The sequence below is a fragment of the Alligator sinensis genome, unplaced genomic scaffold, assembly GCF_000455745.1.
Source record: "Alligator sinensis unplaced genomic scaffold, ASM45574v1 scaffold77_2, whole genome shotgun sequence".
Classification (NCBI taxonomy): domain Eukaryota; kingdom Metazoa; phylum Chordata; order Crocodylia; family Alligatoridae; genus Alligator; species Alligator sinensis.
This window is the reverse complement of record NW_005842016.1, coordinates 67,855-88,531: the sequence shown is the minus strand read 5'-3', so window position 1 is coordinate 88,531 and position 20,677 is coordinate 67,855. Positions and strand designations below refer to the sequence as shown.

Sequence of the window (20,677 nt, the reverse complement as noted above, 5' to 3'; positions counted from 1 at the left end):
AAGTCCCAAATATTGGGAGACATAATAAAATCAGAAGAATTGGCAAGACTGTCAGGTTCTATACCACATCTAATATCTCCCATACTTTAAAAGTGGGCACTTAATGTGAATATGCAAAATGCCCTATCTCACACACGTACACTGGAGTGATATGAACATACAGGTCTGTGCACTTGAAAAATCTCCAGCTGGTATGAATGCATGAGGTACATGTACTTTTAGGATTGGGGACCTAATGCTTTATAACGAACTTATGCCTTGCACGTAGTATGGTATGGCACCAGCATTAAGCTGGGGACAAGTAGTGATACATAAATAGCCTTTTCTCATTGTTTTTAGTTTTGCCAGATTCTCACTTTCAGGATTACCATTATGCCAGTTCGTTTCCCCAAATGAGAATGAGGGCAAAGAAATACGCTGCCATTATAAGAATAAATGTACAAATATTTAACAGCTCTGTTACCTCAGCAGAAAAGCTTGATGCTTTATATTTGACAAAAGGGAAGCTCTGCATTTGTTAGTTGCCACCAGTTATTCCAGTGGAAATGCATTTTGATTTATTCAATTTACAGAGGCCTTAAAAGCAAATTTTGTGCATGCATAATTATGTTGTACCAACAATAAAAGTTTGTTTAATTATGATCTTCCTGTATTCTCTGGGACTTGGTGTGCCCATGTAAGTTGAGTTCCTGGAGGTACACATGGACTGGAACCTCATTCCATATGCTATCTGAAGGTGAGTATGGAATGAGGTAGAGCTGCTATAATGCTCAGTGTCTATAGTGTATTAGAAATAGTAGTTCTATAAATTCAGAGGCAATGGTTTTAAAATTTAAGCTCCAATAAAACACTAAAACTGGATATGATTGAGCTACCCTGTACTGTTAGAAAGCTGCTTCAAATGTATAATAGTCATGCTATACCAGATCTTAATGATGTAATTGATCCAAGACTGCACATAGTCCTGGATTTTCCACCAGGATATTTTAAAATCACTTGTCCAAATTTTCTGCTGGAATAATTCCATTAAAGAGATTTTGACCTCCTCTATATAACCGATCCACTTATTTTTACACAGAGGACAGAACAAGAGATAGTTCAGTATTTATATTAATAGAACATCAGTGGGCACAATCATTTAAAAAAGTATTTTCTTTGTGCAAATCCATGATCTATGAATGTACGCAAAAGCCCATGGAGGTGCTGACGACCACTACTGTTTGTAGTCATTATTGAAAGCTCGTTAAAGAAAAAACTGCAAACAATGATACAGCATGCATCAAGCTGAGACAGCTTAGCATGCAGCAGTAATAGGCCCAAAGAGAATCATCCTGGGGCTCTATCTGAATGCACCACACAGTCAGAACATTTTTGTGTTGTAAAAAAATCTGTGGTAAGTCCCACCTGGAATGATAAAAGCAGTTAGGGAAATAAAGGTAAAAATCAGCCTTGCTCTCACTCTCACAGGTAGGCTGTAGATGGAAGAGAAATGAAAGCTTCATAAATGACTCCCACAGTGAAGAAGATATGGGGGAGGGGGAAGTGGAGAGGACTAGCTAGTGGGAGAATTGCCCAAGCTTCATCTTCTCTTCTGGCCTCTTCAGTGGAAAACATTTTGGAACTGCCCAGATGAACAAACAGCAACACCAAGTGGGAAAAAAGAGTTTGTGTTCAAACAGGCTGAATTTACTGAGATTGCTGTCTGAGCTGCAAGACTCCAAAAAGGGCTTCTAGGATTTTATATACAGCTATTCTCACACAGTTAAAATAATAGATCTTCTGCTAAAATGATGCATTGGTTACAAATACGCTAAAAATAAGTGCAGATGAGTAAGAAAGAACAACCTCTGAGCAACTTTACCCTGGAATCCACTGATGGAGTTGTATGTGCTGGAACCCATGAAAATGAAGCGAGAATCAGACTTCATGAAGTTCATGAAGTAATTTCAGAATCACACCAATGCAGCTGGGACCATAGCCTGCCCCATTCTACTAGGTATAGTAGGCTGAATGAAATGGCAAGAGCAAACTACAAGATATACCGGTACTATTGAACTTCTTTTCCAGATGTAATTTTACTGTCTTGATGAAAATTTGGAAGGACTGATTTCCTGAGAAAATTAACCTTCTGGAAAACCTAATTCATAAAATCCTGTGTATCCTAATTGGGTATGTTTCATGATCCCCAAAGGACAGACTGTGATTCGTTAGATGTGGGAGACCAAGCTGGGAAAAGAGCAAGGATCTTCTCTTGGTGCCCTGTGCAGGGCCACCCAAAGTCTACAGTTCTGGGCTGGCATGAAGACAGGGTTAGGGAAGCTGTATTCCTTGCAATGGCCTGCACAGCTAGAGGCTTACCGCATCTATTTAAAGGGCAGTGGAGCTGCTCCTGCAAAAGTTTGCTCTTGAGAGCCTCTGGAGTAATTTTGGCCAGTCATGCTGGGGCTCTTGCTACATATAGAAAGTCTTCATGCTCCCACACAAGGCTGAAACTTAAAGGCAAAATAGAGGCCTAAAATTGGCACGTCAAGTCCAGCAGCTCTGTTCAATCATCTCCAAGCCACTGCACTTCTGAGTTGTTAAATTTCAGCCCACAATTACCTGAGATCTTATATAAAGAACTGGTGCTAGATATACCTTTATTTGTTTTGCAGACTAATACCAGCTGCAGTATCCACATAATTCCTCCAAAACCTTGGTAAATGACTAAATACTGCAACACTTTCAGCATGAGTAGCATGAAGTATGACCTGATCAGTTCCTGCCCGCAGAAACCTTGTAACATTAGAACTTTTTAGTGAATTGGGCTATAAAAAGTAATGTCTGTTGCTTATTTCATTTTTTTCATTTGCATTCTGTTAATTTGCTTTTAACTAAATCAGCTGTCACCACTCTTACTGGCTGCTCACCAGAGCATGGCACAGCAATGCTACCTTGTCTGTCTGTCTGTCTACTTTTCAAACGTCAGACACAGGAAAAGGCCTTCTGGCCTCTTGAATTTTATTGTGATTCATCCTGTTTTTTCCCCCACTGGATTCTTGCTTCTTCCAAGAGCTGATCCAGGTGTTCCCCTAGACTTCATATAGGCATCTAGTTGTTCTTCCTGAGTTTCCTTTTTACTCTTTCATGTTGGAATTTTTGACTGACCCCTGTTTTCTTGAGCCTTGTCTAAACTGAATTTCTGTCCCTTTTTAAATTACATTTACAATGGGGGACAAGAAGCAAGGAGGTTAATTAAATGATGTTAAATGAAACAGACCCTAATATTTGCAGAAAACAGCTCCTACAGATGTGTGAAAATCATCCCATTTAGTGTCAGAATCCAAGATGTTACTTGATTCTGTTTTCTCTTCTGAGCAAGCAAACTAATTCAGTGGGAACCCTGAAAGACTCATCCTAGTGATTCCAACTGCTACTGTCATTTAAACCCTACAGATGAGAATAATGCCACATGGAGTAAAGTGGGGCTTTTTGGTCCCACAGCCTTTATTTCTGCACCTTGGAAACAATGATTTTCAGCCAGAAATAAATTTCAGTTTAATTTAAAATAAAGGTCCAAATATTAACATTAGAAGCTTCAAACAACATTGGAAACAGGCTCTGTTCAGTAAGCCTCTAGGAATCCGATTCCAACTGTTAATTGGTGTTTTACAGAATCTGTAAATAACAAACTCACAAATTACCCTAATTTTCAACTCCAAATGCTGTTGTCCCAACAGGATGCCATAAGGATTTTCACTAGATGACTGGAAACCAGATTGGCAACCCTTGCACAGAAATAATGTTTTGAAGGGGGTGAAAAAAGTCTAGCCATTCCTTTTTCTCTGGAAAGCCTTCTCTAGGGAAAGCCAAAGTGTTTGGAAGTGGTGACCAGAGCAGCCTGCTGACTTTGGTGCCCAGGCTGAGTCAGTGGCCCCCTTATGCAAAGTTTTTCTATACAGTGTGTTATCAACACTTTTCACACACCCCACTGGGCAGTAGGCTCAATAAAATACGTTTCTCAGTAAAACACAGTGGAGAACTGCCAAGGTGCAGAACCAAAGCTGTGTTGCTCATAGGATAGGAGCTGTAGAGGTGAAGGAGAGTTAGTTTGCAAACAGAAAGGAAGTTGGTACTCAGTGAGAGGAGCATGTGAGGCAAAGAGCAGATAATAAAACCCTCCAAAATCTGTACTGACTATACAGTTGCCAGTGAAGCTGCTCTTCCTGCATTCTGACTGAAGAGTAATGAGATCCTTTACTTAGGTTCCCCTATCTTGCTTGGGCCTCCTTACCCTAGAGGCTTCACAGTATGGAACATCCACAGGCTCTGACCTCCTGGCAAGTTCTCAGCAAGGTTTCCTTTCTCTCCTGGATACTGATCCCTTGTTTCCTCCTCCCCACTCTCCACTTTGTTCTCAGGCAGCATTTCATGGCACTGTAATTCGCAAAAAGCTCTCCAGGTAAAAGCTGCACCTGGATTCACCTGGATTATGACGTATCCTGTAGAACACTGAGCTGCAAAGCCTACACCTGTCCATGTGTCTTTTGCTCGCCCTTTGCTCACCATCCCTTCTGCTCTCCTGCCACAAACTGGCTGTGAGAGACTGGGATTTCCCATAGCTTTCCTGAATTATTTTTAGATAGCACAATAAAGAGATCAGCTAGTTTGTGTTGCTATTTTTATACCACCCATTAAAATACTGTTTTTGAATATTCCAGTGGCTGCTTGCTACCACTGCTGTGCTGATTGTGCTTCTGTTTCCTATTGCAGCACTAAAAAGTCCATCTGCATTCCATGAACAAAGGAGAAGCCTGGAGAGAGCCAAGGTAAATTTTGAAAACATCTATATGAATGAATTAATTAATTAATTAATGCTGTATCAATTTGCATATTATCTTACAAGTCTGCATAGATTTCTGTAGAATCAGAAAGAGAATCTGTAAAAAAGCAACATTACAGTCTTTAAGCCTAATCTTGCTCCCATTAAAATTACTGGCTCAGGTCTTCTCTTCTACCTGCATTGTGGTCCTCTGTGTCATACTGTCCAGGGGAAATATGTGTAAACTAGTGATCGAGGGAATTTAGGAAATATGTGAGAGTTGGGTTACAGAGATGAAGAGAGTATTCTCTGGGGAAGATCAGACTGATCCCTGGGGTAAAGAAGAGATTCTTGGGGCAAGTTATGGAAATCCCTTAGCTGGCCCCTCATTTCTTCTAGGATCTTCAGGAAAAAATGCCAACACTCCACCTTTTGTTTGTATACATTTGAATAAATTGAATTAGGAGTTTTCTTGACCAATTACAGCCATTACTATTCCAGTGCAACTCATGGTAAAGGCAGGTTAAATTCCAGGTACTGGCACCAATGGAGTTTATCCCTACTTGACCGAGTAATAGATTCCAACACAGCAGGTGCAACAGAATTCTATTTTCCATTGTGCAATTCTGTCCATCTCCCTGGCCCTTTTTCCCCCCCTCTTTGCATGGTGGCCATGCAAGCCTGTATGCATAGACTGAGAATGCTCAGTAGGGCTATGCACTGGCTGGGTACATGTGCACATATCTAGATGTAAGTCCATGAAAAGTGACCAGGTGCTGGTAGGAGAAGAGGCCTCCCTGGTTTTCTCCCCAAAAACTGAGGGATGAAGGAACTCCCCTGTGAAACCAGATATTTGAATTTTAGGCCACTCTTGCCCACAAGGGGTTTAATTTGCATCTCTCTGGGTGTGTCTAAATGAGACATTTACTGCAGAGCTAATTAGCTCCACAATAAATGTCTCAGCATCTGCACACGAGCCCCTATTAGGGCACAGGAAACTAATAAATTCTATAGCAGAGTAGTACCTGCTACAGAATTTTTTGTGCATCGCAGCACACATGTAAATACTCACCTGGCTGGCTCAAGCACAAGGATGCTTCAGTGTGGGGGCTGTCTGCCACCTAGCCCTGCACTAAAGTACCCTAATTCCCTAGCTATCCACTCCATAGCATATTGAGCCCAGTTGGAGCAGCCCTGGGCTGGCAGGCTGATCCCTCACCCCCTTCCCAGGTCCTCCACCAGCTGGGGCTGCTCTGACTGGGCTCCACATGCTGTGCATGAATAAATTCCAGAGCTGATTGCTCTGGAGTTAATTGTTCCTAGGTGCATGTTTAAATAGCGCACCCAGAAGCAAAAAACTCCAGAGCAATCAGCTCCGGAGTTTATTCATGTGCACTAATAGCATGTGTAGACCTACCCTCTAACTGCCCAGCACAGTGCTCTAAGCATCAACTCATTATCCCAACTGCTCTCCAGAGTTGCTTTTGAAGCTGAGCCAGTGTCTTTTGCATTGAAGGGCAGCACAGTGGGGAAGTTACCCCATTGAGATTAAGGGTTCAAGCTAGAATTCCAGAGCCAGCAGTCATTCAATTAGTCACACACCTTGTTCTCTTTTTCATGGCCTTGCATAGCTCCTTCTTTTGGCTGCCAGCTTCAAAAGAGTGCTGAAGGAGGGACTACATACTGTGGCATGGTGGTTAGAGTGCTGTGCTAGGAAGTCAGAGAGAGCCAACTTTAAACACCTTCTGGGCAAGGGGACATAGAATTCAGGTCTCTAACATCCTGCGTAAGTGCTCTAAACACTCAAGTCTTGGGATGAAAACACAGGAGGGCATTCTTCCTCCATCTGGTAGTCAAGTATTTCTGGCATCCTACATTTTCAGGGCTTAGATCCAGGTGTACATCTACAATATGCATATAAATACCCACTCAGTCTACGTGCACACAATTACATGTCCATGTTGCAGGTGAAATAGAATCACTATCTGTATGTAAGTGCCAAAATTGCCACTTAAATGGATAGAAAGCTGCCACTGAGATGAACTAAAGGCAGTAGAAATGTCTGCCTTATTGCTTTGCCTGCTAACAAAAGAGGTTGTACCGGCATTACCACACCAGTGACTCCAGTTGGAGCAAATCAACAATCTAAACTAGGCCTTAAATCAGTAATTCTCAATCAGGGCACCAGGCCACTCTGGGATGCTGCCAGATCCTTTGAAGGGTGCCATGAGGTGTGAGGCAATAAGAAGATAAGACAAGCAAATAAGCCAGGCTCAGGCTTATCCCTGCCTGGACAATCCTTAACCCCTAAAGCTCAGCCCCTGTATAAGGAGGTAAGTACTGCAATATATACATTAGTTTTTTAAACTGGATGCTATTCAATTCACAAAAGTTATGGAGGGGTGCCTCAAGTCCAGAAAGGTTGAGAACCATTGCTTTAGAGTGCTTACTGTTGGGGGACAGACTCACCAACTCAGTGGGAAAGGAATTGCCATGTATACTCCATGCTATTGAGACTGTGCTAAAGAAGCCAAGTACTCTGAGTACAAATTCTACCTCCCAATAAATAGCTCTAGCCCACACACAGATGCTGCCCACTGAATTCAGCTGTTACCCCAAAAAACATACATAGATTCCATATTGCCAACTCTAGTGATGTAGCAGTGTTTTTGCAATATTTCATATATTTAAGGGTTCTTATTAGTTTTTGATTTCTGACTCCAAACTCATAAAGTTTTGCCCTTATGCAAAAGGGTAACTGTCTCCATAATACCATCAACAGGACTGAAGCAACAAGCTGCCCTCAGCAAGATGTGCACCACATTTCTGTGCTTTTTTTTATAGTTGGGCTGGTTAAAAGTAGGGAACAATTTTATGGATAATTTTCATATGTCCATTTTCACTGAAAAAATATTGAACTCTGGACTTGTTGGCTAGGTCCATAGCTGGGTGAAAAAAATAAGGTTATTTTTTATTATTTTTTTTAAGTTTGATCCCTTTATCCACCAAAATTTGAAAGTATCTAAGCAGATGTACTTTGTAAGTTAAATCATAGTTGCTCTTACAAACAGATGTAAGAATAAAGGGTTTTTTGCAGGGTGATATCTCTTATTGGACCAACTATAGTGGGGAGAGGTCTTCAACAAGCTTTCAGGTGCAAAATGCCTTTCCTCTGGTCTGAGCCACAAAAAAAAAACCAAACAACTTTGTACCCAAAAATTTGTCTAACATCCCTGCCAACTATAGAGTTGGTCCAGTAAAAGATATCACCCAGAAACCCTTGCTTCTTGCATATTTCCTGGACTGTCATGGCTACAACAAACCCTACTGCACTTATGAAAGATGACCACTGTCTCCCTTTGCCTCCAGTTGAAGCTGAAGCTGGGCTGTTCTCAATGAAGATTGTGACCTCTTAGTTATGATGGGCAGGTCAGTGAGAGACCAGGAAATGTGTAAGGGTAAAGAATAGACTATGGGAGCAGCAAGGAGCAGGAAGAAGTTAAAAATCAAGATAGGGAGCTATGAGGAGTCAGGGGAACTTGGCCAGACAGAGGAGGAGCATGGGATTTAGGGTGGCACTGAGAAAGAATGCAGCAAGTGAGAGACCAAGGGAAAAACAGGAAATTCGGCTGGCAAATAACTAGAAAGAGGAAACTGCAGAACAGTATGGTGGGAGAATGCTAATAGGGCAGCTGTCTATTCTGTCTAACCAAGTAAGCCTCAGAGAGAGGCAGAATAACAGAAGTGTCTCCTCAAAGCAGCAGATGGTGAGCTACAGCTCTCCGTTTTTAATTTCTGGTTGAATTTTGACCACGAGATGATCCCACACAAAATAATAGGGCTTTGTAGCATACACAGTGCTCCATCAGGCCACTGAAGCACCTCAGGTTACTATGTATCTCTCCTAAATGTGCCTTATTCCCACTAGACCCTGTTATCTAGCCAAATTCAAGTTCCCTGAAGACTGATGAAAGCAGAGATGACAGAACTGTCTATTTCCAGACATTGGAAAAGCTTCTGACTAGATTCATTATTTGAGAGCTATGTCAATTTTCCAACCCATTACAAAGTCCATTTACAATGCCCAGTTGTAAAAGCACACTGTCCAAGACAAATGTTTAGGAACATATATGCAGTCAAGCTCCAATGAGAATAAAGAGTCAAATATCTAATGTGCTACAAATATCAAATATATTTTGATGAGCTCATCTCAAAACAATCCTATTCATCCCACTTGGTCTTCTAGTATAATTTTCCTAGAGTGGAAATAGAAGAAACATTTGAAGGGTTTACAGCTGCATTTGAAGCACTTAAAAAATGGAGAATTTCAACCATGGACAGACATACAGCTCTATGCCACAGCCCAGAGCTGAAGCACTTAAAAATCATTGCAGGTGCATACAGCAGCATGCTGAGCCATGACAGGGGCTGTGGCTTCTGATGGCTCCATTCTCCCTGCGATGGGCTGTCAGCGTGGCTCTGCAGCTCCTGGTCTCCTAGGTGCTGCAGCTCCACTCCTCTTCCCTTGAAGGGGGAACTGGGAGACTGGAGGCCCTGTGCTGCCTGCCAGAATCAACAAACCAGATGTGGAGAAGTATGCAGGGATTGGGAGCTGGAGAGTCTTCCAGTTCCTGCAGGTGGGAGCTCTTTGACAGTGGAGGTGGATTAGATAGGAGAGTGCTAGCTGACACAGTGCTCCTTCTCCTACCTTCTCTCTCCCCCAATCCCCCCATGGGGAAATGTAGCACTGTGGGATAGTGGAAGTCCCAGGAATTCCCTATCACACTCCATAAAACATGTGTATATAACCTGAAATGCTTCATTTTGAAGTGCTTCTAAATAGTACCTGTTTCCTTCAGGGTCATTTCTGGAGTATTTCCAACTTTGGAGAGCTTCAAAGGGTGTGTGTGCCTGTACTGCTTGAAAGACATCAGAAACATTTCAGATGTTATGTCTGTCCATACCCCATGTCTTTCTTTTCCCCAATTATAGTCATTATTAGTTGTGTCTGTCTGCATGTAGAATAATAATAATAGTGTGGTTACATAAAAGGGAAAAGTGTCATATACAGTTGGCTGATTTTTAATCGACTATAGCAGTTCATTCAATTATTCTGAGAGATTTATTTGCAGCTATGGTGCAAATGATCTTTTTGGAAAGGAGTTAACTTGAAACTTGTGGAAATGTTCTTGTGAATGAATATATTCTAGGCTACTGACTGAGTTGCAGGCAATAATAAATGCCTAACATGAAAACTAAAAGTGCCTCTATGAAAAATTAGTTTACTTAGGGAATTTCAAGCAGTCAAGTCAGGAAATGTTCTGTATTTTACTGTCCATGTACACAATCAAGTCTCTGTCTCCTCACTTTAAATCTTCCAATTTCTGCGTCTAAACAAGCTAGTGATTAGCAATTTTTAGTTTCTCAGTTCTAGATGCCAACTTGAGAAGCCTTGAACAAATGGGACTTTTAGAAGCTAATGAACACCTACCCTCCAAGAAACAGGACTACAAGGATGTATCAAGTTGGGTATTTATAAATAGAACCACCCAAATCATTGTTACCTTGGCCAAGAGCTTACTGAGGACCAAAACATACTGCCATTAAGTAGTGGGAATCAAGGGAAACTCAGTGGATGAATTTAACCCACCATACATGAGGTTTGTTAAGGTTCATGCCCATTTACCAAAGATACACTTAGAATACCTCATTCACCCTTTGCAAGAGATCAAACCTCACAGATAAACATGGTCTTTATATAACCAAGTAGTTTGGTGTTTAGATAGTCAAGGGATGAATAAAGCCCCTGACAGATGTTAAAGAAAAGACCTGATGGAATCTGATGCAAGATCTGAGCAATCACGCTTCCTGCCATATAGCGGGGTGTGAAACAGGATGTATTCGATTCAGATTTTAATTCAGCCTGATTCGGGGACAGTGATTTGATTTGTTAATTCGGATCACTGTCCCAATTTCGATTCAGCCGAATCCAAATCTGAAGATTTGATGCTGATTTGTAGAATCAGTGATTCGGCCATAGACACAGCTTTAAATGTTTTTTCTATGTACCTCAGGGTACCAAAACTGTGATGGTAGGGTGGATGGAACATCCCACAGGAGTGCAGGGGGAGAGGGGCCACGTGCTCAGCAGCGAACTCCGAAGTGGACTGGAAGTGCTTCTGGTCCACTTCCATATCTACTGCCAAGCGCACTGGGGACTCCCCTACTCTCCCATGGGACACTCCATTCGCCTCAGCATCTCAGTGTTCATGAGCTGTGTGGTACCTTGAGGTATGTAGAAAAAACATTTAAAGCTGTGTCTATGTCTGAATCATCGAATCTTTCCAAATCTCTCCGAATCGATTCGGAGGGTTCCTATATGACTCGGAGAAATGAAAGGGTCTCCTGATTCAATTTGGATTTGGAGACTCAGCCGCTAAATCAGGCCAAATCTCCACCAAATCGAATCAGTGACCGAAGCTTCACACAGCCCTACTGCCATACTACACATGCATGGTAGGAGGCTTAATTGTAGGATTCCCACATCAAATCCCAATGTGCAGTACTGCTAAATGCAGGGGGAGCCTGATCCTGGGCTCCCTCTATACCGACAAGTAGCAAGCTTGGCTCCTAGCCATGGGAGCACATGTTGCAGTCCCATGGTGTGCTCCCACAGCTGAGAACTCCTATCAGCTGATAGGGCTCCCTGCTGTGGGAGTACACAATGTGCTCCTATGGCTGGGAGCCCCAATAAGCTGAGGGGCACTCCCAGCCCCTGGAGAACATGGAGTCTTGAAAAGCTCCCGTGTGGTGAAAGGGTTGGGCATTGGCCACATGTTCAATTAAAGGTGTGATGGGAACCAAACACAAAGCTTACACACATTTTGTGTAGTAACTTTGTGGCTTATTCCTGATTTTATCACACCATTATTTGAATGAATTAACCAATTAATTACATCTTAAATGTAATGTCTGTCAGGGTCCCAAATTTCCTTTAAACAAAATATTCTCATGAATGTGCTTGCCAAACGTTTCTGCAAAGTGCTCTGTGCTCTGCTGACATTTACTCTTTAGAGGAGAGTTTCCAGGTGGGGTGTCAGGAATAAAAGGGCACAGCTCCCATTTTGTGCACACTTCTCTAGGGGCACACACTGTTCTTTTGGTTGGAGTTAGAAGCATAGAGTAATTCTCCCTTGAGAAATACCATAAAAAACTAGTTTCATGAAAAGATAAGAGCAGTAAAGAAACCACTAGTTTTTAAAGATAAGTGCCAAGTTTTTAGCAGAAGCAAAGATAAATATTCTTTAAAATGAGACATCCCAGAGGTGCATGCGTAGTGTCTTGGGTTGGGGGGGAGTCTGTGATCACCTATACCAATGGTTCTTATCCTTTTTCATAACGGGACCCATTTGCAAAGATCGATTGCTTGACCCGACCTGCACCCCCCTGGGCCTGACTTGGCACCCAGCCACCTTTCCTCAGTGCTGGCAGGCATCTGTCCCCTCTCCCCAACCCCTTCCCCTCCACATACATGCATGCATGCATACTCCCTCCACCCCGACAGTCCCCAAGCCTTGGCCCTCTGACTCCTGCTCTCCATACACTTACCTTCGTCCAGCTGCTGGGGCTGTTCCCACGACCCTGCCTGGCTGCGTGCTGGCCATGCCTCGAGCAGCTGCTTGCAGGCTGGAACACTGCCAGCCTGCAAGGGGAAACCCATGTTTTTGCACATTTTTTCTGGCACTTGTTCACGACCCTTTGACACATTCTTGCAACCCACTTTTGGGTCACAATCCACAGGTTGAGAAATGCTGCTCTATACAATCTCCCAGCTTGGGGGACCTACATAATAAAACAGCACAAGTAATATGTACAATATCCTCCATTTATATAAGTTTAAATTTCACACACTGAAGTGAGAAGTGGCCACTGTGATGTCCTATGACTCCCGTCTTCCTCCATACCACAGATCTTTCAGAAGGAGACATGCAGTCTCAGGTGAAATACTTCAAGTGATGTAGAATTGACCACAACCTGTGGTAACTTATTCCAAAGGCCTTTCGGGATTCATGGAAGAAAAGTAGGACTAGAAGGGATGTCAGAGATCATCTAGACCAGCCCCTGCCCAAGGCAGGATCTTCGCTAGCCAAACCATTCCATACATGTGCATCTAACCTGTTCCTAAAACTGCAGTCAACCCTGTCACACAACTACAAGGCACATTGTCCCAAACCACCAAGAACACCCTCACCTGCCACAAATGAAGGAGGACAAGAGCTGCCATGGTTGTTAAAAAAAACCCTTGAGAGATCCAAGGAAGAGGGCCATTCCCCCTGCTACAGAAGAAGGCAACCTCCCCTCCACCCAAGTCTATATCAGTCTAACAGTGGGGTAAAATCCCTTCCTGATCCCAGATGTAGCAACCAGTCTGAGCCTGAGCAGAAGGGCAAGACCTTCTAACCAGGAATGTCTAGTTTTTAGTCACAGAAGGAATATTGGCACGCCCCACTCAAAATCCAACCAGCAAATCCACCACTGTGCAGGATTCCATAGTATTACAAAGACTGTAGTGACACCACTTTAGAAACTACACAAAGTGTTGAGTTTCTAAACCTAGTGCTTTAAGAATTGATACAACACTTGGTTGATGAATAGCAGAAAGTCTTGGTTTAATAACTACCAACAAACTATAAAACTAAATACAGATAAAGACTCTTTTCCAATATAAAATGAGCTATTATAGAAAGTCCCAGTACATATTTAGCTGCAGTAGTGTTTTCTCAACAATGCAGGCAGGGAAGCCGGTCCAGTCTTGTAGCTTTTACTCTTGGGCTGGGTGTAGTATGGCTTCTTGATTTTTCCTGGACTGCACACCTTGCTGGCAGTTCTGTCTTGCTTTATACCATTTAATTGTATACATTAATGCACTTTCTTTGATGGTTGGCCAATTAAAGTCCAAAAAAACAGGGAGGAAAAGTGTGACCATCACATTACAACTGTTAAATTGCCTGGCTCCTGTTTTTGGATTTGTCTAGGTGTGAAGACTTGTGTTTCTCACAGCCACTGACTAGATTGGCAGTTAAATGTGATGGGCCTTGAGTGGTCAAACAGGATGCTTAGAGGCATTAGTCACTGGACCTGTCTTTGTGTATTTGTTTATCAATGGGGCACATTTGCAATAGTTTGTACCAGTGATGATCTATTTACAAAACTCTAGACATACATTGAATGATTGAGACTTTTGTAACACCTTAGACATTGGATGCCTGTTTTGAGAAATGGGAGTATGTCACATACAGGACATTTTTCCTGTATTCAATGCACCTTTTAATGGTTTTGCTTGAAATGTGTATTTACTCTTTTGTCTTCTTTAGTTGCTAGTTCAATTGAAATGTGTATATGTAGTTTCCTTGCCTCCTTTAGTTACACTGACTCAGCCTTTCTCTCTCTGGCTTTCTTAGCTTGGAGATACATATGTGATGAGTGCGTCAGGTATCTGCCAACAATTTTCCTTTTAGAGAAACCATCACTCTTATTGTTTTATGGCATGGGTCTGGTATTGGGTACCATAAGCTCCTCTCTCTCTCTTGTGCCTAATGGGTTGCAAGCCATTAGCGGAGTTTGATATTCTGTGTGGCAGGCTTGTTACCACCACCAAGTCTTGCCCCAGCCATTGTCTTGCATTTTTGTGCAAGAGACACTGCCCAAGCTTTTGCAGCTTTCATAGCAAGCACAAGACACCAGAGAAACTTGTCCCATTTGATCTCTTACATTGTTGTTTCTGACAGTAGCCAATACCATTACTTGTGGTGGGTGAGCTGGACATCAGCCCCAGATGCCAACTTAGTAGTAGCTCCAGAATCACCCCCTACATCTTTGGAGTCCATGCCCCAGCATCAGATCCAGCCCCCATCCTTGGCATTGCTGCTGCTACTGCAGCACCCAAGTATACAGGCACCCTGTTGCTTCTGTAGGAATAACAGCCAGGGCAGGAAAACTAACCTGGGGTTGTGGTAGCTGCAACCAGGGACTGTTTTTGAGTCTTGGGAGAAGGTAAGACTTCTGATCCCTCAGGTTCTCAGAACCTCTGCCCCTCCAGCACTCAGTGGCACCTCTGCCCTCCTTGTTCTCCCACAGGTTCTGCCCAGGGTTCAAACCCTGCCTGTTTGATTCTGACAGCAGCCAATATTTGATACTCCAGAAGCAAGATAATAATGACATATCCTACCCAAGGGATGTTTCTTCCTAATCTCAGAAAGCTTCATACTCCAAAGCATAAAGATTTATAGCTCTTGTAAAACTTTTTATCCAATCTAATGTAACTGTGTATACTCTCACTGAACAAATAAATACCTCATTTGTACTGGAATTCTAAATGGTCAGTGATATATTGTTTCAGGGAATTCCATATATTCATCATGCATTATGTACAAAATACTAGTTTTGAGTTGGCATTTCAGTTTAATTGGCTTCTCCTTGTTCTTGTGTTATGAGACAGCGTTAATTCTTTGTACCATTCACTATTTCATGTACACCCATTTTATCTTCCCTCTAAACTAAATAGTCCTGTTCTTTTCACTCTCACCTGATAAGAAAGACTTTCCATATCTCACAATTCTCATTGCCTGCTCCTGAACTCTTCTCTTCCTGCTAGATACTTTGTTTTGTGGAGTGACCAGAACTTATTACACTATTCCAGGAGAGGGAGTATAATATATTTATAAAATTATAGAAAATACAATTATTCTATATAATACCATATACTATATAATTATATGATATTCAATTATATATAGTTATATATATTTCTACATATATATATAAGTATATAACTATATTCTATACAATTATAGTTGCACTATTATTCTCCAGCCTATTCCTTATCCTTCATAATATTTTGTTTGGGGTTTTTTTTAATCCATCTCTGTCCCCAAACCAGAAATTTTATTAAGCTGCCTGTAGTGATACCTTAGTGTCTTCCCTTAATGGTTGCTGTTATTTGGCATCCAGTAAGGTGCATTAGTGACATTCTTTCCTTTCAGTGTGCTTAATCCTCCCCATCAGCACTGACTTTCATCTTCACTTGTGCTGTCTACTCATGCAGTTTGGTTAGGTCTCTTAGAAGTTATTCACAGTCTGTTCTCATTTTAGCTGCATGAAACATTGCCATGCCATCTGCAGATTTTTTTCACTTCCCTGCATGGAGTCCTAATAAATATGTTAAATAACACTCTCCTGGAATAGAAACTGATAGCATCTCACTGTTTACCACTGGGCCATGTCAAAAATTGACTCTTTATTCCTCCTGATTATTTTGTCTCTTTGTTTATTTTTAATCTCATCTCAGTCATAGCTATTTTTAACTTACCTGTGCATATTATTTAAGACTCAATGGGTGTGTCTACATGTGCATTAATGCACCATTACTACTGCACATTAAGTTTAGTATGTCTAAGATGAGGCACTAAATAAATGCGCAGTAGTCAGCACTAATGCACAGTAGCAATGGTGCACAGTCTTTTTGTGACACAATGCACAATGCACAGTAGACTAATTCTACCGCTCATTAGCATGTTAGCATGGGTTTTACTGTGATGCACTAATGCACAGTAGAATTAGTCTACTGTGCATTAAGTGTCTCTTGCAGATGTGCCCAGTAGAGAGTAGCCTCTTGTCCTGTGTTTTCTATTACCAGTCATTCCAAAATGTTGAAAAATTGCTTTTTCTTAATGAAGACCCCAATGTCCAAGTGCTCTTAGTAAGATTTTCAGAATTAACTTTGATTACTGGTAATTCCAATAGAAGTTAAGTACCTAAATCTAGCTCAGAGTGACATTCAACCACTGTATATGTGGTAATAAAAGGACATGGACACACATAAAACATGGTTTAAAACTGAAGTGGACAGGCATAGGAGCCTGTTAAGCTGGTTAAACACAGTGTTATGTGTGGAAACGAAGTGTTGTGTGACATGAGTTTGGTTGGTTTTCCAGGCATCCCCCACTGCATTACTCATCATCCCCCACACACATAACTGCTATAACTGACCACCTTGGTATGTAGCTGAAACTCTACCTCCCCCTTTTTTCTTTTGTTTGTATTTTTTATGAGTGATCTATTGATGAGCTATCTTTCGTACAATCAGCTGTGTCCTTACTGCCTACTTGACTGCAGCCCTTCATAATGACTTCCCCAGCCACTGGGAAAAAAGTGTGGGTCTAAGCACTGTCCCTCCAGAGTCAGGCAAGCATGCCATAGACTTTAGCTATTTGCAGGTTTTTCAAGCTTGTTGAATTCATATTTAGTAGAGAAGTGAAAGCATAAAAGTGAAAAATGCCACCAACCCCAGGTCGCCCACCCCCTTAAAATCCCCACAACATGGGTGAGAGCACATACGCACCTCACTCACGTACTCCAAGGAATGCTGGGTTAGTGGCTCATGACCACCCTCTGGTGTTGGAGCCACAGCATGTCACACAGTTGGTTTCTAATCAGTGACATTTTGGAATGGTTCAACTGTTGTGTGTGTCCACACCCAAAATCTGGCTTTGTTACTCTTGGGTGGATTTTGTTTTCATTTTAATCTTCTTTATCTTTGCATATTTAGTAGATTATTAATCTGTAAACTGGTAACATAACTCTACTAGTATATTTGTATCCTCATTGGCAACACGCAGGGAGTGCATGTGGATGCACGTGCACCCCCTGAGTGTAGTGGTGCACCCCCTATGATAAGGCACTGTTGACACTGCCGGCAGTGCCTGCGGGTGGTTGCCACTTGCCACCCCTGCCCTTGCCACCGACACCAGCAGTGGCATCTGTGGGAGGTCAGTGATTGCTGTTGACACTGCCGGCAGCATCTACAGGTCGCCGCCAACCACTGATTGGTGCTTGCCGCCCCCCCTGCCGACAACGCTGCCGCCACCTGCCAGAGCTTGCCATACCCCCCTGGCCTCCAGGGGTATGCAGCATTCATGTGGATCCTTATAATATGGGATTTGCATTTATAGATTTTGCTTTGTGATTCTGTATTCAAAACTTATACCCTACTAAATTCCTTGGTAATTTTCAGACACAGTGGCCATGTTTACACTAGATGCTGACTGCACAGTTGTTACTGTACAGTCATTTAGTACTTGTATATACAAGTACTAAATGACTGCATAGTAACCAGAGTTACTGTGCAGGAGCATCGCTGAAAGCTTTTAGGTGATGCTGACTGTGCAGTAGCTTGTTACTACAAAGCAGTAGCATCACATCACTCTTTCTGCCACGCAACGCTGATGCACAGTAATAACAAGCTACTGCCCAGTCAGCATCTCATGTAGATGCGGTCAGTGGGTGCACCTACATGTGCACTTTACTGCGAGCTACTTTGCTCTGCAGTAAAACGTCACTTTCTACGCATGCACCCGTATTAGGGCACAGTAAATTAATTAACTACTGTCAGGAACAGTATTATCTTACAGCAAGCTCATTTACTGCACCACAGTGTATATATTGACAGTGACCTTGACAGCAGGAGGGCAGCAGCAGCAGTTTGAGCCAGGGCAGAACAGCCCCAGGCTGGCAGCAGGATCTGGTGGGGTAGGAAGGTCTGCAATTTGGGCACTCCTGTGACCCATCCAAACCTTCCACTGCCCAACACGGGGACTGACCCTCTGAGCCTGCTGCTAGTCCAGGGCTGCTCTGCCCCAGCTTAAACTGCTGCAGTCCCAGACACATGTGAAGATGGTGCAGCTGGGAACAGCTCACTCCAGCATGAACTGCATCGGAGTTTATTCAGGCACACTATTTGCATATGTAGATGCACCCAGTCATACTCCACTGCCTCTGTGAGCTAATTTTTCCTTTCCTTTCTGTGTATTTTATAATCAGTAGGCACATGTACACAAGACACTTTACTGCTCAGTAGACTAATTTGCTGCACACTAAAGCATCACTATCTAGACACGTATGGCAATTAGGGCACAGTAGGCTAATTGACTGCACTGCCAGATAGTCCCATCAGATACAAGTGGTATCTGGCAGCACAGTAAATTACTGCACTTGAATGCATGTGTAGACTGTAACATCGGGATTAGTTTATATAATATATAGTATATTCAGTCATATTAATTGCACATGTAATATGCACCCAGTTAGTAACATATCCCACTGATTTTTATCTGCCAACATGTTCCAGAAATGCTAATTATGTCACCATTCTTTGTTACTGGACATTCTAGCTCATCTGTTTTAGTTTATGAGTTTCTTGAATCAATGCTTCAGCATTTTAGTTTAGCAAACTGCATGGACTAATAGAAGAGGCTTTTAAATAACTGAAGGTAGAACTGTCTTATTTAGGTCTGAAAATCTTCTGAATAACAATGGAAATCAGGAGTAAGTGGAATATGATTTATATTTCCTATTGCTGCAACAAAATTATACACATGTGTATTTTGCCGTTGCCATCCTATTAGCTTATTACACCTGTTCTATTTGGTGCCGTTTCCTTTTGATTCATAAAGAATCTGACACTTTGGAGACACTTGCAACAGAATTCTACTTCTAATAAAGTAGATTCTAATTCTGCTTTGTGTCAGTACCTAAATGGCAGCTTTTTAGCTGTGTTGTTGGTGTTTTTGGCATTTACATGCAGGTACCAATTCACCTTCTCCTGAAGTATAACCCAATGTTAATCAGTAGTGTAACAGGGCACCCACCCCAGGCACAGGGGTACCATGAGCCATACCTCTTCCCTTGGGAGTCTTTGCACTGCCCCTGCCCAGCCACAGGAGCTGCACAGTGCATCACAGCACAGTGCAATGCTGCACCAAGGAGTATGTCTGCTTTGCTGGGAATCCCTTCTCCCAGAGTTAGTTAGTGCTTGGCAAATGAGATGCAACTAAACATCCTGGCTCAGAAATGTAAGTAGGGCAGGGTAATCAGGGCATGAACCCCCAGCACTGACTAGGGGGCACCATAATTACACCCTGGGAGTCTTTGCCACAGCAGAGGCAGGCCTACACTGCCCTGCCTGGCCAGAGGAGCCAGGCAGGGCATTGTCACACAAGCAGTGTATCTGGTAGGCAGGGATGAGTGCAGTGAGTGGAACGGTGCTCCTCCTACCCTCCCTCAGGAGCCTTTGCCAGAGCAGGCACATCAGTGCACCTTATATGTGTGCATTGAGGTATGTGTGCATGGGGGGGCTTGGAGGGAGCAAACGGGGCACCAGGGTCAGTTTCCAGGGTGTCCAGCCACAGGGCTGCTGCCACCTGGGCTGAGCTGATGAGCTGATGCTGTTGCAGCAGCAGCAGCTCAGGAAGATAAGCATTCCCTTCCCCTCACTCATGTGTCCCTCTTCCCCAGTCTACAGTGGTCAGCATATCCTCCCCCTGACCACACACACTTTTGCCCCTCCCCCACCCTGGGCACTCAGTGAGATAACTGTGCCCTCTGGGCTGGTTCAGAAAAGAGGCAGTTCCTGTTCCTTCCCAAGAAAACATGAAACGTTCAAATTGTTGTGAAGAAGGAACCAGCATTGTATAATTTGCTAAATGGGGCTGGGGTATAATATTCTCTGTGTTTCTGTCCTGCAGACTGAAGATTATTTAAAGCACAAGATCAGAAGCAGGCCTCAGCAATTGGACCTGGTTAATATGCACATTTTACAAGGTACAGCTGAACATACCACTGTCACACAGTGACACACACTCCTCTAGCAGGTGGTTGAACACGTATCTTTCAGCCAAGTACTATAACCACTAAGTTATGGGCTAGGCATTGCCCAGACTTACAGTGGTGGCCACCCTTTTTGGCTGGCATGCCATGAATTAGCCCCATGTGCTCTGCAAGTACTACTCCAATCCCCTTGTCCTGACAGCTTTCTGCTCC

General features: G+C 42.8%; 1 protein-coding gene across 24 annotated transcripts in view; it reads left to right on the top strand.

Moving 5' to 3' along the window:
- MYOCD (myocardin) overlaps positions 1-20,677 on the top strand; it is a 94,176-nt gene that overhangs the window by 23,057 nt on the left and 50,442 nt on the right. For 13 of the 24 annotated variants that reach the window (XM_025202154.1, XM_025202158.1, XM_025202152.1 and 10 more), the window contains 2 exons: positions 4,753-4,808; positions 20,383-20,458. In XM_025202154.1, coding sequence (XP_025057939.1) covers positions 4,753-4,808; positions 20,383-20,458 — 132 coding nt within the window. Of the gene's footprint in view, positions 1-2,654; positions 2,699-4,752; positions 4,809-6,981; positions 7,135-10,221; positions 10,326-20,382; positions 20,459-20,677 lie in introns of all 24 variants that reach the window. The other 11 variants (XM_025202159.1, XM_025202163.1, XM_025202161.1 and 8 more) reach the window with 6 other exon arrangements.